The sequence below is a fragment of the Leptidea sinapis genome, chromosome 6, assembly GCF_905404315.1.
Source record: "Leptidea sinapis chromosome 6, ilLepSina1.1, whole genome shotgun sequence".
NCBI classification, from domain to species: domain Eukaryota; kingdom Metazoa; phylum Arthropoda; class Insecta; order Lepidoptera; family Pieridae; genus Leptidea; species Leptidea sinapis.
This window is the reverse complement of record NC_066270.1, coordinates 2,153,725-2,179,328: the sequence shown is the minus strand read 5'-3', so window position 1 is coordinate 2,179,328 and position 25,604 is coordinate 2,153,725. Positions and strand designations below refer to the sequence as shown.

At 36.6% G+C, this 25,604-nt stretch overlaps 1 protein-coding gene across 1 annotated transcript in view; it reads left to right on the top strand.

Moving 5' to 3' along the window:
• LOC126964856 (metastasis-associated protein MTA3) overlaps positions 1–25,604 on the top strand; it is a 107,201-nt gene that overhangs the window by 14,743 nt on the left and 66,854 nt on the right. The window contains exon 2 of the mRNA XM_050808175.1: positions 11,715–11,876. Coding sequence (XP_050664132.1) covers positions 11,715–11,876 — 162 coding nt within the window. The remainder of the gene's footprint in view (positions 1–11,714; positions 11,877–25,604) is intronic.

Genomic DNA, 25,604 nt, shown 5'->3' with positions numbered 1-25,604 from the left:
TTTTTTTTATGGAATAGGAGGATAAACTAGCGTACGGGTCACCTGGTGTTAAGTGATCACCGCCGCCCACTTTCTCTAGCAACACCAGAGGAATCACAAGAGCGTTGCCGGCCTTTAAGGAAGGTTTACGCGCTTTTTTTGAAGGTATATATAGTTATTACCCTACAACGCGTTTTTACGATCTCGTAATTCGTAATAACTCTCTCATGTGACAGTCCGAATAGCACATTAAACAGCGAGCCTCATGGAATGCTAAATTCAGCCATGGACACCAGTATCACTAGGCGTCAGAGATGCGCTTTCGGAGTTTTTTAAAAACGAACTCGTGTTTTTGATGAAAAAGTACAACACCGATTTAGCTCGAGTTGTGAGTAGAAACAATATTATACGGTGATAACGTGTAGCCTACTATTGTACCCAAATATACAGATTTATTCAATCGATTACGAGATCATGGACAAAATTGGTCAACAATAGGGTTGCCAATTCTTTCTGGAAGTAATAGAATATAATATCTCTTTCATAGAGTGTAAGGCATCAGTTTCTACTGATTAATAAGTAAGAGTATCATATATTTAACATTTTCTTTCTCATAAAACTAGTCACTTATGAATGAGGGTGTTTTCAGCAACGCCCGAGTTTTTTATAGCTTTGCGTAATTTCTTACAATGAAAGAACTTTATATACGAGTACGGTTGTCAGCCCTAGACTAAAGTCGATGCGCTCGCGTCGCCGAGTTTCGCCAAAAATAAATGATATTTTTGGAACGTGTCAATAAGTAAGTGTTTTATGTATGTATATATAATGTATAAAGAGGACGTTATCTTGCGGATGTTTTCGCTTCAGTGGTGAATTATTACAGGTCTTTGAAGATATTTTGAAAAGATCCACCAAATATAACTACGTGACTTGGTCATGTCTTGGTCGACATTGGCATTGTGTGCGTTAGCTAATTTAATGTTCACATTTAAATAATTATAAATATTGTAAATCCGTTATTAGAATTAATTTCTACAAAATAGTATTATTATAACCTAAGTATATAATTTAAGTTCTGTGTATTTTGTGATTTTTTAAATTAAATTAAAATAAAAATAGTTTAAAAATAACTAAAAAACACACTTTGGTTGGAAAGATAATGACTGAAATTTATAATGAACATCAATCCAATCCTGCCTTATCGACGAATGATGAAAAAAATATATAAATTAACAAAATCTTATGTTGCACATTGAAAAATTGAATAATTTTATCAAATTAATGACCATAGTCATCGGTCCTCCGATAAATCTACGAAGTTCGAAAGAAATCTGGCCGTTTAAAGTGGGTCAAATCGCGCCCAAATGAGTCGGTTACAAACAAACATACATATAGGTGAAGCTGATAAAAAGCGTGTAGTAATAAGGACCTAAGTCCAAGCTACTGACAGTTCGACTGTTTACGACTTGTTAATCAAAATCGTTTTCCATTTTGCTGTATCTCCGTCAGAGATAATCTTATTCTTAACTTAAAATCTTAATATATATAAATTACGTGACACGACGGTTGTTTGTCCGTGGTGGACTCCTGAACGGATTTTAATGGGCATTACTTCATGGAATGTTGTTTAGTCCAACTTGAGAGATAGGATAGTTTTTATTTTGATTTCAGACCCATAATTATTTTTAATTCCAATATTTGTTTTGTATAGACATATTTTCTATCAAAGAATTTATTGACGCACGGTTTGACAGTTCTGCTGTAAAACAATTTCATTATAGTTAACAACAGGGAGAAATTACGTTCTATACATAATATAGAAGGTTGACAGGGATATTTAGCATATTTTACAAAATAATTATTGGTGTTATGAAATATTATTGACAAATTCATAAAAAACAGTATTTTATTTATTATGCACAGAACAACGTCTGTCGGGGCAGCTAGTAATATATAAAAATGGTTTGAAAAACTAAAAAACACATGTTGGATGAGAAGATAATGCTTGAAATTTAAAATAAACATCAATTCCTGCCTTATTTGATGATAGATGTTTTTTTTTTTATAAATTAACTAAAATCTTATTTTGCAAATTGAAAAATTGAATAATTTTACCAAATTAATGTATTGTCATCTGGCCGTTTGAAGTTGGTCAAAATGGCGCCCAAATGAGTCGGACACAAAGAAACACACATACGGATAAAGCTAATAAAAAGCGTGTAAAAATTGTGAAGGTGTCAGATACCCCAGCTGAAAAAAAAACTTTTTTTTTTCGCCACTCAATTATACATTCGTAAACGGCGATTCGTTGCCCCGTCGAAATCTATTTATTACTAATTAAACTCCAATTATTGTTATTACTACCCTTCCTACCATTATCTTTATATGTAACTAGCTGACCCGGCAAACGTTGCTTTGCCATATAAAATATTTTTAGAGTTACACAGTTTCTTGGACATTGCAACATTACTTTTTTTTTTTTTTGTAAAATAAACGTAGCCTAAGTGACTTCTTATTACATCAGCTACCTGCCAATAAAAGTCACGTCAAAACCGATCCTGCCATTTCACCATTGCCATTTTGTGGTTTAACACTTTCAAAACGGCTTGACCGATTCTCATGAAAATCTGAGTGCATATTGGGTAGGTCTGAGAATCGGACAACATCTATTTTTCATCCCCCTAAATGTTAAGGGTGGTCCACGCCAAATTTTGTTTTTAATTTTTTTGACATTTTTTTAATTTATTTTTTAAGTTTGATTATGATTCAGCATTAAAAAATACATATAACTTCAAATTTTCACCCATCTACAATCAACAGTTACTTTTGTATCGCGATTTTAATATCGGCAATACAACGTTTACTGGGTCAGCTAGTGTATAGATATATTTGTTCTGTAGTGTCTTTGTCACTGAACTCCTCCTAAACGGCTGGACCGATTTTTATGAAATTTTCTGTTTGTCTTCTAGCAGGATTCGGGAATTGTTTAGGTTAACAATTGAACTACCTCCTAAACGGCTGGGCCGATTTTGATGATTTTTTTGTGTGTTCCAGTGAATTCGATAATGGCTTAGTTTCTCAATTCAGACTCTAAATATAATTCTTCTGCCACGTATATGTGAACTCAACCTTACAGCTTATTCAGAAAAGTTTGAAATTTTTAATTTGACGTGTGTGTATAGGACAATGTGTATCGGGTCCCCCCCAATAAACTAGAATTATAAATATTCTACATTCAACGACCATAGGATCTATCGGCAAAAGGTACTAAGTTGTACTTTCTCGAATTTAGGAATTATCCTTTCTGGTAATACATATCTACCGGGGATACGTTACATGTTTGGAAGTTTATAAAGGCATCGTTAAAAGTTACTTGAAACGCGCCTTTATTATATCTAGGTTGGATAATAACCTGTTCTTAGCAACCAAATATAAAATAATTTATTCTTAATATTATATTAAAACGCGTGTAATAGTTCAATTTAAACTATTAGTCGTGGGAAATTTACCTCGATTAAATAATAGTGTTATTACAAGCTCTTCTCATTAGCTTCACCTGTATGTATGTTTGTTTGTAACCGACTCGTTTGGGCGCGATTTTGACCAACTTTAAACGGCCAGATTTCGTTTAAACTTCGTAGTTTTATCGAGGATCGATGACAATACATTAATTTGATAAAATTAATCCATTTTTTAATTTGAAAAATGAGATTTTTGTTAATTTATGTATTTTTTTCATCTATCGTGTATAAGGCAGGAATTATAATATGTCAATAATAAGTTAATATTCAATTCATTAATAGTTTTTAGTTCGGTTTTCTGTAAAAGCGTTTTTTTTTTTGTTTTTAAAGTGATACTTCTTTAGAATCGTTGTGATTTCAAACCGGATGCAACGGAAAAAACGACAGGTAAGAGACACAAATACAAAAATGTGTAGGATGAAGCCGGCAAAGAATGAGGCAGAAATATGCATACTATTAAAGTGAAAACTTCTTTATCATCGTTGTGATTTGAAAGTCGATAAAATGGATATACTTAGGAAGATAATAAGATAGGAAGCATAATACAATGTTTTGGTACCAGGCGATCATAGTTAAAGAAGAGATTGTCTTAAGTATGGCGCGAGTATACCTTAATATATTCTGACTCCAAGCACACGACGTATTACTACATTGACACCAGGAGAACATATTAATATATATATTAGTGGTGGTAGGAATGTCTTTCATAGCGGTTGAAATTATGTGTCATCCTAGCAACACGTACCAGGAATTCATATGCAGTGTAGAGGTTCATGCACCATGCAGGTTTCACTTCTGACATGTGTACTTTGTACGCACGCAATGTTTTTTTTTAAACTACTATTTATTAGTTACCTTGTTCTAATGTATTTGTTTAAAGTCGTGTTGTAATAAAGGCTTTTCACTCCTTTTTCCATTGTGATCAGACGAGTTGATGACGCAACGACAATCGGAACTCAATTTCGAACAATGGGTAAACTGACATACTTTCGTTATCTTATCACTGCTACTTGCTAAACAACCAAATATCATCTACATTTTGATTAAAATAAGCTAATTAGTATTATAGTACAAATAGAGCAGTTGGAAAAATCAATTCTGTTACCGCATGGATTTTTGAGATGCTTGTTCCCATCACAGCGCTATTTCTTGGATGAGTAAACGACAGCGCGTGGAGCTAACCGATATTGCAACGATTGTTTATGGCCTTTAAATCTTTGATCGGTGCTTTTTAGGGTTCCGTCGCCAAATAGCAAAAAACGGAAACCTTATAGATTAATCAGTATATCACAGCTTCAACAACTTTCAGCAACTTTTTTCCGAATCTTTAAGAACTATACTATTTGTAATGTTTTTTAAGTGATAACCCTCACTTCTAGGATTAATACACAAATAAAATTTGAAAAACAAAATTTTATGAACGATGCGGGACTCGAACCCACGACCTTTGGCGTTCCGTGCCGTTGCTCTAACCAACTGAGCTAAACGTTCGAGTGACGTATCGTCATAAAATCAAGATTTTTCCAACTCTCTGGTTGTGGCTTCATCTACGGGATCTACTTTACAGTTGATAACCTGCTCAACCCCAATATTTGCATATTAGGAAATTGACTTGAGATGTCGCTCTTGTAAATCTAAACAATTTGTTATGTTTTTTATAGTGGCAACCCTCACTCCTAGGATTAATACAAAAAACAAAATTTTATGAACGATGCGGGACTCGAACCCACGACCTCCGACGTTCCGTGCCGGTGGTAGGTAGATGAATCATCTACAGGAGCATCTGAAGCCACAACCTGAGAGTTGAACAAAGCATACAAGATTTTAGGATAATATGTCACTCGAACGGTTAGCTCAGTTGGTTAGTGCAACGCCGGAAGTCGTGGGTTCGCGTCCCGCGTTTTTCAAATTTTGTTTGTGTAAGAACTATACTGTTGAAACTTGGCAAGTACTTAGAACTGAAACTCATACTTTTGGGGTAGGTATCTATTAGGTAGTTCTTCATAAATGATATTGAGGTTTCTAATATTATTTTTTAAACTGAATAGTTTTCGCGAGAGAAACTTCCAAAGTGGTAAAATTAGATGATGTTCGTTGTTGTATACCGGCGAAGAATGTCTTGTTCTAGAATATAGTAGTTAAATCCATGACACCGCGCCTAATATATATTCGAATTACGTAATTACAAATATTATTCCACTTGGTTTCCTGTTACACAGTACACTTCGCAGATATCGTGAACGTTTTCTTATCGCAACACCCGCGAAATATGGTCCTAATGTATCATTTCATTTCTACTTATTTACTTTCAATTGAGATTTATTTCAGCTGTTGCTATTGACCAGTTTATTTTTAATCGAAACGTATGAAATTAAGGCTTATAAGGACGGATTGCAATTAGCAAATATGTAAAATGTGCATCGGATATTGGTAAATGTTTCTACTTCTGGATTCTGTTGAGTACAGTTTCGGCATATACACACGTAAAAATAGTGCAAAGTACACTTTCTGAAAATAATTAGCCAACTTGGTACTAAAATATTGTATCAACTAGCGAAACGGCAAATCGTTTTATTAATCTACTAGTTGACCCGACAGACGTTGTTCGGTTCATGATAAAAAAAACTTGCGGGTGGAATTAAAATTGTCGTAAAATCCGTTCTTAGCTGATGAAAGTAATATTCCTACCAAATTTCAAGTCTCTACGCCTTATGGTTCCAGAGATATCGTGATGAGTGACTATATACGTGGAAATCTCTTATACATATAGATTAAATCAAAATCAATTTATTCATGTAGGTCTCACGGAAATGACATTTATGAATGTCAAAAAAAAATTCTTAATTAATCTACTGCTACTTCGTAAGGGGTTGAGCTAATGAGAAGAAGTAGCAAGGAACTCATTGCCAATCTTTTAAATAATAATTTACATTTTCATCATTTTACAAATCATTTCAATTACAATATAATATGTGAATGTGAGTCGGAATTAGTTTACGTGCAAGAAAAAAAATCTGTTGCAATTTGTGACAGAATGAAGTGACCGCCCCTACTAAATGAAAGCAGTGCTTTCTTCTTTTTTTTTTATGGAATTGGAGGACAAACGAGCGTACCTCACCTGGTGTTAAGTGATCACCGCCGCCCACATTCTCTTGCAACACCAGAGGAATCACAAGAGCGTTGCCGGCCTTTAAGGAAGGTGTCCGCGATTTTCTTGAAGGTACTCATGTCGTATCGTCCCGGAAACACCGCACAAGGAAGCTCATTCGTAGTACGAGGAAGAAAGCTCCTTGAAAACCGCACTGTGGAGGACCGCCACACATCCAGATGGTGGGGAATCATCCCCACACACACGCCACAAGTTAGGATATCAATCCTAACTTGTGGCGTGTCGTGCGAAGGTTAAATATATATATATTAAATATTAATATATTATATATATATATCTTATATATAAAATTCTCGTGTCACAATGTTCGTTCCCGTACTCCTCCGAAACGGCTTGACCGATTCTCATGAAATTTTGTGAGCATATTGAGTAGGTCTGAGAATCGGCCAACATCTATTTTTCATACCCCTAAGTAATAAGGGTTCTTCACCCTTAATTTTTTTTTTAATTTTGAACGAAATTTTTTGTTTTTATTTTTTTATAATGTGGCATTAAAAAATACATACAACTTCAAATTTTCACCCATCTACGATCAACAGTTACTTTTGTATCGCGATTTTAATATCGGCAATACAACGTTTGCTGGGTCAGCTAGTATATATATATTAATTATAAACATACAGTTTCTTCTTAAAATAATACAAAGTCCTGTAAAACTGTTTACACAGTTTGTCAACAGGATCGAGCGAGTCTCATAAAATAAACCTTAAAACGTATTTTACAAATGTTACTGCAACAATAAATAATAATTCAATCGTTTTTTTTAATTAATTTTTGTTTGGTTCCCGTCGGATGTCGTCTGGCAAACTATTAAGCAGATATGGTATTATTTTCTTTAAAGTTCTATCGCCAAAGTAATTGTTTACTCTAGGTTAACTATCTTACCGGTGTTTGTTCCAATTGATCCAAAAAAAGAGTGCTTCGCACAATGAAAATGCTTTTAAATGTAATCTACAGGCACATATACAGGCTGTGCTACTTAGAGAGAAATACTTCAAATATTGAAGATAGAACATTTCGCCGAAACAAGACTTCATTTCACTTTTAGCAGCTCGAATTGTCGGGGACACAGTGCTCTGTGAACGGCTGGATCACTTGGCGTTGCGTAGAGACGTCGCTTCATTGTGTGTCCACTACCGCATTTATCACGGGGAGTGTTCCGAAGAGCTGTTCAACCTGATTCCTGCCGCCGAATTCCACCTTCGCACGACACGCCACAAATTAGGATATCATCCCCACCATCTGGATGTGTGGCGGTCCTCCACAGTGCGGTTTCCAAGGAGCTTTCTTTCTTTCACGTACTACAAAGCTGTGGAATGAGCTTCCTTGTGCGGTGTTTCCGGGTACGGGATACGACATGGGTACCTTCAAAAAAAGCGCGTACACCTTCCTTAAAGGCCGGCAACGCTCTTGTGATTCCTCTGGTGTTGCAAGAGAATGTGGGCGGCGTCGATCACTTAACACCAGGTGACCCGTACGCTCGTTTGTCCTCCTATTCCAAAAAAAAATAAAAATATGTAAGACTATTCACAGATTTTTTAAAAAGCAGTTCACTGGACCGGGACTCGTCTGCAATGTAAAAGGTTTCAGTAGGTACTCCGTGCGGCATAGCCTTGGGACTCCCTGTATAATATCTTACCCAAAATAATTTTTGAACAACATCTTAAGTTCCCAATTTATTACATTCAAACAAATCGGTTTGTGTGTATTTACTTAAACCAATGAGACATGGTGTCCATACGTCACAGTGCCGTAAGTAGTCGATGAGTCGTCAGCGCGAGCTTTGAGAGTCGTTACTCGTTCGAATTTTCGCTTTCGTTGCGTCCCGTAACCGGTTGGCGCGTAGCACCTTTTTACAGCGCCTCGCTTTATGGGGGAAATAAAAGGATATGATGGAATAATAACGTGCACGTTATGGTTCCCGTAAATGCGTGTTAAGTTGATTGGTTTATTATGTCTGAATTTGAACTTTGTTGATTTTTAAGTATTTAGGTAGTAATGTAACGCGTTCCGCTTCGTAGGAATGTTTTCTTTAGTAAATTTCTACAGCGCTGGACACCACCGTGTTTTTAAATGTAGGTAAGGGCCGCGAATTACTTCCCAGTACATACATCAAGTGAGCTGATGCTCGTTTGTTGATGACTGATTAACAGCCGCTTTCAATAACCTATCTATCCTTAGTTTAACTTACTAGAAGTAACACAAATCTATCCTTTTACGCTTACTTTCATTTCAATAACCTATCGATATATAGCATTGGACTATAACTATTTTGGACGTAACTATGGGTAGATAAGATCTTGTCATTAAACGGTAACAGCAATGTATCTGTTACTAGAGATACGTTATTGAAAACGGCCGTTGAAAAATAATAGGTAGGTCGTGTGACATGTACTGCCATCCGTCAACTGTCACTTTCTAAAATGGCGATCCGCGAGATTGATAAATCTATCAATTTCCTAGTTTTAGTATTTAGGTAATTTGTGGATCCGTTTTTCAATCCATATATGTTCAGACTGATTAATTTATATTATAATTAAATAGCATAAATAATCTTAAGCTTAGCTTGCTTAGTTTGCTAGCTACAGTCTCTTGTAATACATTGTTGCTTATATGTATTAATACTAGTTTGATTGGTGTTGATAACTTTGTATGTATATAAGTTATAAGTGTCTTCTATACTATACCTATATGGTTTTGGTCATTAAAATTGACACAGTGAAATGCAGATTCAGAATCGATTGACAGTCAACATAAAGTCTAGATTCAAATATCATCAATTACTGATAGAATATAGAAAGCAACCTATAGAATGAAACGTGGCAACAAGCAGACGAATGTCTTGTAACCTTGCCTATATTCACAACCAAACTGGAACAAAATGCAACAAAACTCATTCGATGGCTTTTCTACATAAGCGATACATCTGAAAAAATATGAACTCGTTACTCAAGGGGCAGTCACAGTTTTGGTATTTGGTTTATTTGAGCCGCGACCACAACTCTTGCAATATTCAAATCAGCCAAATAGTGGTCGATAGCACGGTGTTTACATGTGGACCTGAGATGCGGTTTGCACATATTTCGGCTGCACCTATACCGATCGATTTCTACGTTCTGTATTATAACAATCAATACCATATCATTGATGTTATGGGGCGGGCTGAAGACTTTACTTAAGACTTACTATAACTGTGTTATTAATAAACGCTAAGGAAAGTTATTCCAAGTTTAAAGTTTTTATTTTAATCTTACCTTTGTCACTACAGAATTACATGACAGGGAGATGTAATTTTTAACTTGCAGCTTACACTACGTTCATTAATAAGACAGGAACGGCCTTACAAATTAACTTTTTTTTTTTGTGGAATAGGAGGACAAACGAGCGTACGGGTCACCTGTTGTTAAGTGATCACCGCCGCCCACAATCTCTTGCAACACCAGAGGAATTACAGGAGCGTTACCGGCCTTTAAGGAAGGTGTACGCGCTTTTTTTGAAGGTACCCATGTCGTATCGGCCCGGAAACACCGCACAAGGAAGTTCATTCCACAGCTTTGTAGTACGTGAAAGAAAGCTCCTTGAAAACCGCACTGTGGAGGACAGCCACACATCCAAATGGTGGGGATGATATCCTAATTTGTGGCGTGTCGTGCGAAGGTGGAATTCGGCGGCAGGAATCAGGTTAAACAGCTCTTCGGAACAATCCCCGTGATAAATGCGGTAAAAGACACACAATGAAGCGACGTCTCTACGCAACGCCAAGTGATCCAGCCGTTCACAGAGCACTTTATATTAAGTTATACCTGAGAGTATGCAAAATGTTTAGAAATAGACATTTTGCTTATGATTGGTTTATTCTGACTTATAACATTTCCCGCGTTCATTTGCAAGGCTGCTTGACATTTGGAAAACTTCAAAGTTATCGTTGTATCGACAGTGTCTACAGCGCTATAGTCAACATTTTGTATATTCTTAGTTTATTATCAGTTATAACTTTATACCAAGTTTATTTGTAAGGCAGTAAAAGTTTTAACGTCGATCTAATTCTGTCACTGAGTGAAAATTTACCATCAAAATTACTCAACTACTCGACCCACTGTTTTTTCATAAACAAAAGTCACTCTCCAAAACTTAACTAGTTCATTCTCATTATAAGGCCCATACCATGATGTATCTGAAGTTGTACTTCCGAGAAAAATACAAATACAAAAAAGCTCTACAATAGAGATACTCATGAATTTTAAACATTCTGTTGTTTAAATTCTGGTTGTGCCAGTTTCTTCACCCGGCTATTCGTATATATTTATACTATTCCAATCATTTATGGGACTCGATCGTATAAGAATAGAGTGAAACATTACATAAACTTTAACTCGAACGGTTAGCTCAGTTGGCTAGAGCACCGGCACGGAACGCCGGAGGTCGTGGGTTCGCATCGTTCATAAAATTTTGTTGTTTTTCAAATTTACTTTGTGTACATAAATTTTTTCAAATTTAGTTGAATCTAGAAGTCTACCTTAGGACAAGAAACAGTATTAAAATATTTTGAAGGAACACCATAATAGCATAATATTACTGATAATCTCTCTTAACTTTGATAGGGATACCTGGAAATTATACAATAAAATAGTTAATTTAATTTACGACTATTACTACTTCACTTTTAGCTATTAATGAATATTATTTGAATTCATCCTCGTGTGGGTGAAAATTGGTTCTGTTGAATACAGCTAAGAAAGGTTGGTCATCTTAACCTTTCCTTAAGTTTCTATGAGGTTTCATTCCTTAAAGGCTAAACGGGACTCTTTCACTACCTCGCTCTCTTTGCCTACATTATGTCCAACAGGGTTCCATCTAGTAACAGTGTCGGCAACCATACCTGAAATGTCCATAAACTGTTTTCTGATGGCAAATATTATCTTGTTGAAGACAAATTATTATTTTGTTTGAAGGAATTTACTGTTTTTAAATTGTGATTTTGGAAATTCGTATTAATTACGTTAGTCTGTAATATTATGTAATGCAATGCTTTTTTTTTCTTACAGACTGCGTCTATTTCGAGACGTCGTCGACGTCTCCGTACCAAATCCGGCGAATAGAGGAACTGAATAAAACGTCTTCTGGCAACGTGGAGGCGAAAGTCATGTGCTTCTACAGGCGGCGGGACCTGCCCAACCCTCTTATACAGTTAGCGGATAAGCATCAAAGTAAGTTGCTTCTGTGTCATCTTAATCTATATAAATATAATGAAAATGGTCTCTATTTGAGGCTCAATCACGCTTAAACCACTGATCGTATGACATGAAACTACCACCATTCGATGCGAAATTTATCGCTACTTATAATTTTATTGTATTTGTAATGGTTTTTTTTTATATCCTCTTAAAATTCGCCCGCCGCGAAGCGGGTGGGAACGGCTAGTTTATCAGATCAATGACGGTGTCTGGTCCATGTGTCATGCTCGTCAGCGGGCGCTACGTGGCTAATCTTTTTTATTAATTATTATTTGTGATATTTATATAGGTAAAATTCGTTCTTATAGATATGTATAACATTATCTCGTTTTATTTTGCACTACCAACACGTACGCATATACTAATCTCAATGTCAAGAGTATAACTTTTCTAAGACGTCAGCCCCAAAGCAATCAGAATATAAATGAAACTACATTTGTACACAAAACACATTAAAAACGTGGTCGCATCGTATCGCGCGATATTGATCCGCGACCGCCCCTCTACCTCTCGCGAATAAGTCTAATATCTAATAACGGTCTTTCTGCAATACAATCTACAATTAAATCTATAAATACATTCAGCGTCCTTGTTCCACAACAAAGACACCCGCCGTATTGATTTTCTTTATTCCCGATGTAATAAATAATGAGAAGTAGGAAATGTGCGCGGTGTTTCGGCTAATGCGTGTGTACGGAGTGCTCGGGGTTCGCGCGTTTGATTATTTTCTATATATAGACGATTAGACTATATTAAGAATGGCGACCAGACGAAGCGTGCTTCTGGAAATTTCTGCAAATTCGCTGATTCATATGGCTCGAGATTAATGTAGCGCCGCGCATACCACGTTTGATGATATGTTTCTGATATTACTACACAATATTACCGTTTTGATAGTTTTTCATGGTACAAGTTCTACATCTACTGTTTTAACTCCAAGTGGGAGGCTCCTTGTACATTTCGCCGGCTAGATTATGGATACCAAAATGGCACCTATTACTGCCTTCACGGCAGTCATGCGTAAGCATTACTGTGTTTCGGTAAATTATTGGGCAAATGAGATTTAACATCTTATGTCTCAAGGTGACGAGCGCTATTGTAGTGCCGCTCAGATGTTTTGGATTTTTTCAAGATTCCAGAGCGGCACTGCATTGTAACCGTAGTTAACCGTCCTGCTCGTCTCGTCCCTTATTGTCATAGAAAAAGTTTAAGATTACTTCTCCCTGTCACGGAACTCTGTCTGTAGTGACAAAGGTAAGAAAAAGACAAAAAGTTTTAAACTTGAAATAACTGTGCTTCGCGTTTATAAGTACCACAGTATATGTTATTTACATCGCTGTTTCACCAAATATTAATTGAATCCAACATCACACTCCCTATGTCTGCGTAAAGTTAAGTATATTGGACGCAAGCCGGTGACTTTGATAAAATGCATTACGTTGAATCAGACATTCCTACTTCTAGAAATATTATTTACTCGATTTATTCCAGACAGAGCTCTCTTCCTTGCCATATTATTTTTATAAATTAATAACTATAAGTTATAATTTTTATTTCACTACTATTCTATTAAAAAGTGATATGTTTTTTATCACATGACCCCACAAGATAATGTAGTATCTTATTCTATGAAACTGAGAGGAAAGTTCTTTTATTCATTTGTTGAAGATGTTTTTCATGGTGGTAGATGGCCCTCTTCTGTGTTTAGTGCACATCTTTCTAGAAAGTCGAAATCCTTGTTGAACCTCTTAGAGAGACTTCTGTGTTCATTAGTTTCCGGCCCGTTGTATTTCTTCTTAGGAATCATGAGCTTTACAAGTTTTACCAGTAGGAGGCTCCTTTACACAGGATGCCGGCTAGATTATTTCTGGTGTGATGCAGTAAAGTGTAAACATAACTGTGTTTCGGTCTGAAGGGTGCCGTAGCTAGTGAAATTACTGGGCAAATGAGACTTCACAACTTATGTCTCAAGGTGACGATCGTAGTTGCAGTGCCGATCAGAATTTTTGGGTTTTTCAATAATCTTGAGCGGCACTACAACTAACTACCTACTAAAATATATGTCATTGTGCAACTTTGACTTTGGAACTGCAATATGGCTTTCCATTTAAGGCGACACTAAATGCCAGCGACTTTGATAGATATGCGTTCACGGCTGCCGGCCCGCCATCTATGTAACAATGCCAATATTTTCAAGTCTTGCGTGTAAAACGTAAGATTTTATTAGGCGCAAACAATTTGTACCTATGCATACAATCCTGATTATTGATTACTAATCTGAATAAATGTACCTACAACAAAAAAGTGCAAGCTAGATGAATAACTTTTCTAAGAGTAGTAGTAAGTACTAAACAAATCTGTCATGCCGCGAAAAAAATTGTTTTATTGCAAAGATAAGTGGTAGTTCAAAATAGCTCTGGAGTGTTAGTTATAACCAACAGCAAGCACTAGCAACCTAGAAATAAGACTTTAGTGTATGTGTAACAGGATAAAGTAATGTTCATAGCTCCAAATGCTATAATTTGACGACAAAACTTGCCCAAAAACAGGTGTTTTTGGGAAAGTTTTCAAACAAGATTGTTTTCGTGTTTTTGCTTACCTTTCGCCTTAAACATAGCCCATTGAATGACTCCCGTACATTGCCAGTTGTACTGTAGGTACTCGTGCACTAACAGAGGTAGCTTTAATCAATTGTAATTAAAGCCGTAACATTCATCTCATCGACTTTCATTAGGCGACCCGCGACCGACCGACCCTCCAAACTCCACCTGAATGTCGTTATTTACTCTCAACTTTGCAGACACGGCTCACGAGTCACGATGCTGTACGAACAAGTATTAAAACACGTACAGTTATCTACGCCAATTTGAAACATATACCGCAGCGCAGATAATATTCACAATTAAACTTTTACTCAAGTCCTCAAAATAGTTTTTCATTCTTCTGTAACTAGAAGTATTGCAGTATTTAAATGAAATAGTAATTTCAATGAGGACCGACAATTTCGATAAGTATTTTCTTTTTACGTTGATTGTTTTTTAATACAGCCATCAACGGCAGTGTTTAGAGTCCCTACATGATGTAAGGTTACACATATACCGCAGTGCAGATATTATTCACAATTAACTTTTACTCAAGTCCTCAAAATAGTTTTTCATTCTTCTGTACGTAGATGTATTGCAGTATTTAAATGTAATAGTAATTTCAAGGAGGACTGACAATTTCGATAAGTATTTTCTTTTTACGTTGTCTGTTTTTAAGACAGTCATCAACGGCAGCGGATATAGTCCTACTTCATGTTAGGGAACATGTATTTTTTTTGCGCGGTTTAATTTCTTGAAATTCATAATTTTAACAGTTTAAGGCGTGTATCAATCATAATTTTATTTTTAATCTAACATTAATTTGACAATATCACAATGGGTATACCAATGGGAGGCTCCATTGCACAGGATGCCGGCTAGGTTATGGGTACCACAACGGCGCCTATTTCTGCTGTGAAGCAGTAATGTGTTAGAATTACTGTATTCATTCTGAAAGCCATCGTAGCTAGTGAAATTACTGGGCAAATGAGACTTGACATCTCTCAAGTCTCAAGATGCGATGAGCGCAGTTGTAGTGCCGCTCGTAATTTTTGGGATTTTCAATAATCTTGAGCGGCGTCTCGTCCCTTATTTTCATAAAAAATGTACATAATTTGCGTTACATGAACCAATAAAACTAAAATCAGTATTATTAAATAGATTCATTGCATGATACTATAAAAGCTTATCTGTACAATCAAGAATACGTTAGAGAATACCTACACCAGCACGTGCTGGTAACAGATAACCAAGGAAGCTACGTAGCTTCCTCGGTTATCGGTTGACGGTTTTATTATCAAAAACTATAGGTGCTCTTGTATAACAATGCAGAAGGATTCTTTTTCTCTTTTATTCTTATTCTCCTTGACGACACATGCTTTTATTCCAATATATTCCAAGAATTTCTCCGTTCGTCTCGTCCCATCAATTTCTCATCTCAATCACATTTATCATCAACTTTTTGGAGCATGAATTATTAGCCAGCATTTTATAGGCTTATTTTCTTATTGTTGTCAGTTCTAAATTTGCTTTTACCATTCGACTCAATAATTACATTTTTCTTATCTGTTGTCTTGCAAAACAATCTGAGGCTCTTAGTTTTATATACGTCTGGATAGACTATGACAGCTGTGAAAACGTCGAAAATCATTGAGTTTAGAGTAAATCTCTATTTTGAGCAATGCACGCACACTAAAACAAAGTGTCATAATTGTCGCGAGTGTAGACGTAGCTTTTCACTAAAGTATTAAGCTAGCCTGTTTTTATCGGTTGTCTAACAGCAAGAGACTATCTAGACGTATAAGTTATCTAAGTTATGGCTATACAAAGTGTCCTGTTATAATATAGCTGTTTATCTGGTGATAAGTGATAGGTACATCTTGTTCTTTGCAATTGCATTTGTGTTTTGATGCCCTTCAAACCGGAACACGGATAGTGCTTGTAGATATATGCCTGGAGTCTTCACATCTGGGAAAGTACCATTCGGTTTTTAGTATAATCAGAAAGGTTTTATTAGCTGAATCTAAGTCACAAGATACATAATAGCTTTAAGGGTAAAAGTAAACACTTTTATAATAAAGTCCCAGCCACAGTTCAGGCATTATCTATAAATAAATTTAATTTTTTATTAAAAAATGGCTCTGTCGTAAATCCTACTACTCCACAGCTGAATCTAAATGAAATCTAAGTGATCGGACAGCCTGGGGCAAGATTGATTATTTTATACCTATAGCAATGACAGTACAATATTGATTTTTTTATTAAAAAGAGCGCAAAAGAGAGAATGCTGGGAGAGTTTCTTGCTGCACTTTTTCTCTCTCAGATCGCCATTTGTTTCCGAAGTGGTAGTAGTATCTAGTATATTAGAAATGACATCTAAAAGAATTCTCAAGGAATCAATTTTGATAAACTAAATGCCTTTTTTATGAAACTATAGACCAGTTAATATAATAATTGCGATTGTCATTGCATTTATTGATAGTGTTTCCTTAGACATGAAAAATGGTGAACCGCTTGGCTTGCTCTCTGCCATGGCATTCAATGAGCAGATAAAGATCGTGTGTTAAGTCGGAGCGGGTATGTCCGGGCGTTCGGGTCGCGGGGGCCGGGGTTAGTAAACATAATCATGGCCTCGGCCCGTTCTACAATTTAGTAGCTAAATGGGAATGAAGAGTACGTACCTACGCCACCCCCCCGGCCCGCGTCACCCTCCACCCCATGCCCCATCGACTCCCGTCTGTCCGCGATACGATACCCGCGCTTTATAACGCACACTTATTAAAATTACCACATTTGTTTGCCTCGGATACGTTCAACTCGCTCACCTGCCTAATAATAATTTCAAATTTAAAGCGACAGCCTGGCCTGTGTGATTTATCAGCTCGCCCGGCCGGCCTGTATGGAAATAATGAGATCGAGTGCTGTGTTCGGATGCTGATATTTCACGGATGAGGGTAGACGTAATACAGTAATCTAACTCCTTGGCTAGCGGCCCCCGGCCGGCCCACGTGACACGCCGCCCCCAGCCTCACCCCCTTATCGACCGTGGCTCTCTCATCTCGCAGGTATACGCAACACTTATCCCTGGTTTTAATTGTCACCACACAATGACGCCGCTGTCGGTCACCATTTTGACACGTGCTCTATGTTCTGAAGACTTGCGCGTATATTATTAACAGAGCTAGACTTGACGTATTTAACGGACGGACTTATGAGGCTCACTCGTTAGTAGGGTAACCCCGCGACAATTACATAAATTATGTGACACCGCTTGTATTTATATACATTCATATCACCCGAAATCGCATAAGATCCATGCATTCTTCTTTCTGCACTGCTCGAATTTTCGCGCTCCTAAGAACCAATTAGCTTACCCAATTTGGGACCCCGGCTGCAGTCGTAATGCACCACATACGTATCTTCTTATATTGTGGGTATGTACCTATAATGGTAGAATTTGGTTATCTTCGTTACATCCACCGATTGATTTAAGATAGATAAATAAATGAAATCAGAGACGGGCGTCTCGGTGAGGTTGTCAGATTCCCTACAGAAACTTAACATCGAAGGTACCAATAAAAAAAAAACAAATATTTTCAAGAATCCTGAGCGGCATTACATTGGGCAGGGCGTAACAATCACTATGAGGCTTTGCTCTTCTCTTCGCTTCTTTTCAGAAAAAAAGAGTCACCATTTCCAGTCACAGTCTGACTACTGACTGATAAGGACTTCCCGAGGTTCTACTCGAGTCACTTGCCCATTCGAATAAACCGTCTTAATCTTAATCTGCCCGAGTATAAAAATTACCTTATACATAGGTATATCTTACCGTTTGTTTATCAAAGTTTGAAAATAGACTCGTTACTCAATTTGGGCAATAGGCGTGGCAAATTCTTTGAAATATACATTTATAAATAATCCATTCAGTGGACTCTAAGAATATGCTGATAATAAAAACAAACACTTATTGCTGTTAGCTGGAAGTTAAGAGATTACCGAACTAAAAAAAAGGTGGGAGTCTTTCCCAATCGTAACGTATGTTCATTTGCAACAATTCAGGCTCATGTGAGGCTAATATGCAATGCAGTTATATTTGAAAATTTGAAAGAATATTTCTTTGAGTTGAAAAAGCTATCAATTGGAGTAGGCATTTACTATCAATACGAATACTGAGGAGTTATGCGTTATGGTGTTTGTCCACCGGGACGTCATCGAGAACTAGATTATTTATGGCCGAGTTCAAGATCTCGTGTACGTGTTCATGTAGGTAGTCGCTTTTGGGCAATAGCTGCGTTGAACCGAGAACACCTTTTGTGCTTTTTTTATGTTCGAAAGCAAAAGCGATGCACCGAATTTTTAAAAATCAGCCGCTAATGCGTGGATGATACATAGCAGAAACGTTTATTGTACATCATGACGGGTTATAACTACTGTAGGTTGTCTAGGACTACGCTCGATTATAATCTGATATCATCTAATAAAATATGTGATCACAGTCTGAAACGCCAACTATACCAGGCATTCATACTACGTACTAACCATACGCAACTAGAAGATGCATTAGAGAGTCGGTCAATTCTAACTGTATATTGGAGCCTGATGTATGAAAGTTTGGTGATTGGCTGTCACATCAGTCTGTCACAATCTCAGCCAGAGTTGTAACGGTCGCACCGAACTACTTCCAGTTTCGGCGGACGAAATGATGGCGCTCTGGTGACGACAGGCTTTCAGTGGACAAGCGGTCGTAGTAAATGTAGGCATCGCCACATTGCCCACGTTCTTCTTCTGCGTGACGTTCAGATTCGTGACGGACGGTAGCGGAGGACGAACAGCCTAAGTCCCACCGCCGGCGATATGATGTTTGCTGGTGTATGTTTCTGGAGCGAGAAAATATTTTGTATCCGGATCCCAATAGCCTGGCCACGAACCTTCCGCTATTATCAAATTTCAGTTCTATGAATTAATAGTACTGACGGTTACTGACAGCAGTGATTTTGTGCAATACTCGTTTTCCCATATTCAATATTTTTTATGGTATAATTAGCGTGGGTGGTAGAGACAACTCCAACCAGCCGAGCTCCTCCAAGAAGTCACTCATCTTCCTAACGTTGCCGAAGACTTCCCGAAGAGCGCCTGGTGAGTCCCGGTGCTTCGCCACCTCTCTGCACTCCAGCAGAACGTGAGCGGTTGTTTTTTCCACCCCCAGGCAGATACTAAATAACATTATCTCAGGGACAGTTAAATCATATTCTGGGTAAATGTCGTGCTCGTTGGTTCAGTGGTATCGACTATTGTGCAACAGATTGTGAGTTTGTTCCCCGCTGGCGACATCCACCTCTATTATAATATGCAGATCTTTTTGATCTGACAGATGCTACTGAAATCCAGCATCGCAATCAATAGCAATCGCAACACCACAAATTGAAATATAATCATTATTCTTCTGGGTGTGTGGTGTTTTATCCAGAGCGCTATTCGCAATAAAAGTTCTTCCACACTGGGTAATGAAATTCTAAACGCGGTGCTTCCAGGGCGTTTCGACATGGGTATCTTAAAAAGGGCGTGTCCTTGCAAGAAGAGTATTTAAATGTGTATATTTACTTGTATTGTTGTAACAACTTTATTAATTAATTATTACTACTTTAACATCGATAACAGAGAATGAACCATCAGCTCTGAGAAGAATCGCTTGTCGTAAATTGAACGAGGCGAACAGTGGAATAAAAAATATCGAAACGCGAGTTATTGAATTCACCATAATGTATTAATACATTTTTCAATTATTCACACCTCTTCTCAGGCGGATACTTTGGATCTAATAGAATTTACTTAATTTTTTTGAACATCTTTGGATCGAGGCAGAGGTTTGTAATTTGTTGTAAAAAATTTAAGTCAATTCACCTTTTAGCTTAGCATTACCTAACTAGTTCTGCCCTCTGGGCATAAACTTCAGGCATAACATAACCCAATCATGTGTTTCTCCTATAAAAGAGCTTGGATACGTAGACTTAGCAAAACTGCAGACAGAACTCATAACTATAACATTAATGACTTTCTTAATGATACCGCAGAATGTGAATGGAGCCGTCAGGCTATTTAATTTATAAATTTGGTTGTAACTAATTTTATAAATAAAAAGAAGCGCGCTGAGTTTATTGCCTCCTTCCCGTTCTTTTCAGGTCTGAGACATAAATTTCCGAATGGGCGGTAGTTGTTCAAGTTCAATCAGTGGTTTCTTATCCCATTTTAAATAATTATATTTGAATTTGAATCAACAATATAGTTTAATGTAATGTCACATTTGTTGCTCATCAATCTGAACAGGAAAGAAGAAGCTGACCAAAACTTGACTTAATCGCCGACCGTTTAAATAATCAGTCATATCAAATAGCAGTATCGTTAAGTTGTGCGGTGTGCAACAAACTGTGCACCAACTTTAAATGGTTTTTGGCGAAACCTTTATCGATTTAGTGTCGTGTTACGGGGAACGTTCTCGTCCAAATCGAATCCAGTTCCAAGGCAGTGTCTATGACATGCATGACACGAGCTGAAACCGGCATTATTGGCAAATTGTTATTTGAAACGATAGACAGCTCGTGCTTTCCCTCGCGTAAATTTCATTGCATATGCATGCATTTCCGAATAACAACACCCAATATAGGTGTGATTTATAGTAAGAATACAGTGTTCCGAATGCAGGCATATTTATTGCACTATTACGAGACATTACCTGACGATAAGTGAAGACGCCCTGCCCTATACAGCTACGAATCCGTTCCTTACCTTACATCTTAGACCATGGGTCATCAACAGGCGGACCGCGTTCGACTGCGGACCGCAATAGGTCGAACTTCAGACCGCCAAATATTGTAATATATTGTACAGGATATAAATTAATACGAAGAGAACGTATACTATATCTTTCTATTTTATTGAATGAATACTTCAACCGTCGGTGCAGTTCCTCTCGTTAATTTTAGGATTGTTGTTTAGCATAACCAATAGTTTTATAATTTAGAGATATTTTGATAACCTGTTATTGTTATTTTTACTTTGTTCTCGGGAGTATGTTCGAAGTAAATCCATCGAACAGCATTATATTACAAATATTGCTTAGTAGATAAAATGAATTGTAATAAAACCATGTGTTGCCTTTAGTAAGGCAGTACGCGAGTAACCATTGATCGGTCCGGTCCTAGTTACCATTAACCATTTGCCTATAACCATTACAGGACTGGTCCGAGTAACCATTTTAACCAATTAATAGTAGAGATCCGCGTACTCACCAGTAGAACCATTAAATATAGTAATTTAGCAAGTATCATAGATAAGTTTAATACCTTAAGTAAATAAATACTTTTACCATAAAACCAACATATATATCTACCCCTAAGTGCACCCTTTTCACCTTGTGATTTTATAATTGAGAATTTTATTTAGAACCTTACAATAAATAGGTAGTAGTACTTAATTCTTATCAGTTGTTCTTTCTGGACCTCGTTACAATTTTCCCACAGCGTCCGGACTCCACCTCAAATTACTTGCCGACCCGTGTCTTAGACTAATAAAAAGAACCAGACAGAGAATTAGCTTTAGTTGTCGAACATCTAACTGAGGTAAAAGAAAATGTGTGAGTAACGTCACACGTATAATTTATTCGCGAATTTATTTAAATATCTTACGTATAATTGTTATTATAATTTATATTATAAAGTATTAAATATACATATATTTTGGAGGTCTTTCTTTTAACTAGTCTAGAGGTTGACTTTCTGTTACTTGTCTCACTTTCTTAAGACCTGAATTTGTCTTGTTCTTTTTTATTAGTCTATGCTTGAGATATAAGGTGTACAGTCTCTGTAGCCTTTCAAACCTAACATAAAACACTTATGCTTCTCGACACAAAAAGCCTTTGGTATCCATTTATCCGGCATCCTGTGCATAATCGCCCGCCGTCATCCGGACTTAAACACCAAATCACTAGATATAAATAACCTACTTAGCCGAATCTCATGAGCAAATCGGAAACATTACTATCCTTTTTCGATAAGGTAGTTAAAAATGTTCACGAAGAAACAAGAGAAGGAGTTTGTGTAGCGAATGGAGTGAGAAAGAAGGGAGACCGTTAGCCAGCTTTCGTTCGTTGTATCTAGAAGAGGTAGCAGATCTGGGCTAGATGGCCAGTCTTCAGCTCATGTAATAGTAATATTTAGTGCCTTGTGACCAGGTGTAGTCTTAAATCTTCTCTTGTTTTTTTTTTATGGAATAGGAGGATAAACGAGCGTACGGGTCACCTGGTGTTAAGTGATCACCGCCGCCCACACTCTTGCAACACCAGAGGAATCACAAGAGCGTTGCCGGCCTTTAAGAAAGGTGTACGCGCTTTTCTTGAAGGTACCCATGTCGTATCGTCCCGGAAACACCGCACAAGGAAGCTCATAGGATTTATTCTATTATTATTCTCTTCTTATAGGATTTCCCCAAAATTCTGGCACTAACAGCATTTTTTGTTCAACAGCACGCGGTCGCAAGATCTTTTATGGTCTTCGACAGATAATAAGCTATCCTAAGCTTTATCTATCGATCCTAAGCTTTTGACGTAATTTTTGTCTTAATTTTGTCTTAACTTGTTTTCTATACACAACTATTACTGGCTAAATTGTATTATCACCCTATTGGTATTAGTTAAGCGCTTATTTGACAGCACGGTGTTATATTTCACACTTTCTTCTACGAGAGTAAGTCAGTGTATATACACAAGACAATGTTTCTATTGCTTGTATGTTTAGATATATCTATACTAATATTATAAAGCTGCAGTGTTTGTTTGTTTGTTTGAACGCGCTAATCTCTGGTACTACTGTTTTTTTTTTTTCAAAATTAGGGATCCGTAATAAAATTGCTATTTTGTAACACAAGGTGTAAAATCGAAAACCTATTTTTGCGTGCGCTGCAAAAACTATTGACAATAGAACAAAATGATGTGCAGGCTATAATAAGGGCAATATTTTATTACTTATAAAACTATCGCGTGAATTATACTTTATATGGCAAAACAACGTTTGCCGGGTCAGCTAGTATATACTAAAGTTCGACCTACTATGCTACTTTTTTTTGCGAGATATAAACGTTTATGAGTGTTTTTTATTAATCAGTAGCAAAGATAAATTAGGTCTTGAATCTATTATTACTGAACATTTTTCTGCAATTCAAATTTTTTAAAATTATTTTATTAATTTTCATCCTGTGCTTAACAATTTGTTATGTTTATAAGTTTTCAAGAGCGACATCTCAAGTCAATATCCTAATATGCAAATATTAGGGTCGAGCAGGTTATCAGCTGTAAAGTAGATCCTGTAGATGAAACCACAACCTGAGAGTTTAACAAGACGTACAAGATTTATCAAGGATACGTCACTCGAACGGTTGGCTCAGTTGGATGAGCGCTCGCACGGAACGCGAGAGGTCGCGGGTTAGTCCCGCATCGTTCATAAATTTTGTTTTCAAATTTTATTTGTGCATTTAACAATGTTATTCATTTAAGTCATAGAGCAAGACCAGGCTGAAGCCGTTCGAACGTCTTGCTCTATCTATGATTTAAGATATCTGCACTTTTTCTCCAGCCAACCAGCCAACAACGTTACCCCGTGTCCGAGAACATTCTTAAACAGGGCTATGATCTATCCGGTTTTCGTATCACATACTATTTGTGTACTTATAAATATATTTATTCTGAGATTCATTAAATTCATCACTAAAAATATTGACGAACGTCATAAACACCATAATATTGCCATACATGAATACAAACTTAAATTAAGAGCAATGATCAACCCGAATCATATTATTTATTATGACAAAAGTGACGAGACGAGCATTATGTTCAACTGATGCTAGCTTGATACGCCCTGCACATTTAATATAGTGCCGATCAGGACTCTTGATTATTGCGACCTAATAATTCAGAACGCCACTACATTTTACTGCATGACGGCAGAAAATGGCGCCGCTATGGTCCCCAACTAGCGGACATTTCATGTAAAAAAGTTTGAATCATGTACATATGTTTTTACTGTCCAACAAACAATTAGTCCGGTCAATTTAGATATTCGAAGTTAGCTGAAAATCAGTAAAATTGTTCAAAACATAATTATAAACAATGTTTAAAAGTTCCCCATTATTCCCGTAAAGGAAAAAAAAATATTCAAGGTCAAAGGTCAAAAAAACAACTTTTATAACTTTTTGAATCATTATATCTCAGAAACGGTGGCTCGTAAAAAAAGTATCGATACATTTTTTATAGATAATTTTATGATCTACAATTTTTGTCCGAGGTACTTTGATGATAAAGCTTACCGTTTTGCTGATAATCGCGAAAAACTCATTTTTTTGACCTTTGACCTTGAATAAATATTTTCCATACACGGGAATGATGGGAAACTTTTAAACATTGTTTTTAATTGTGTTTTGAACAATTTCACTGATTTTCAGCTTGTTGGGACTTTATGTAACTTGACTCTCATTTTTTGGACTAAATATGTATATGTTTGTATCAACAACTACCCACAGTAACTGCATCAAACTTCATGAGCTTAAATTTACTGTGCGTGTAAAAATACCGCGTAAATTTTATTGATTGATTGTAAAAAGGTTGTTATTACTTTAAAGTTTTAAACACAACAAACAATTAATTTGTGATAACAGTTCGACCGGTTACCGCAAGAAGCACGAACTCATGAATTGCCGCATGGACCAGCCATCGCACATACAATGTTTTAATTTTAAATGGTCTAAACTGGTTTTTAAATGCATTGAATTTCATTGATAAATTTTACCGCCAATAAAAGGAACCTTTCATTTTATACAAAATCCCATACTAAATTATAGTGTGAAGTGTTAAAATCTTTAAAATAAGTGGCACTGACATTATTCGCAAGAATGCGACTCTTTTCTTTTATTACTATAATATTTTTGTTGTACCCCGTTAGTTAATTATTATAAAAAGTACCTAATAGTTGCTAAGAGATGATAAATTAAATTCGTGTAGTTTAATTAATTTTCTTAGTTGACGGTTCCCTTATTTAACATGACACGTACAACAGAGGATCTTCGCCTTCAT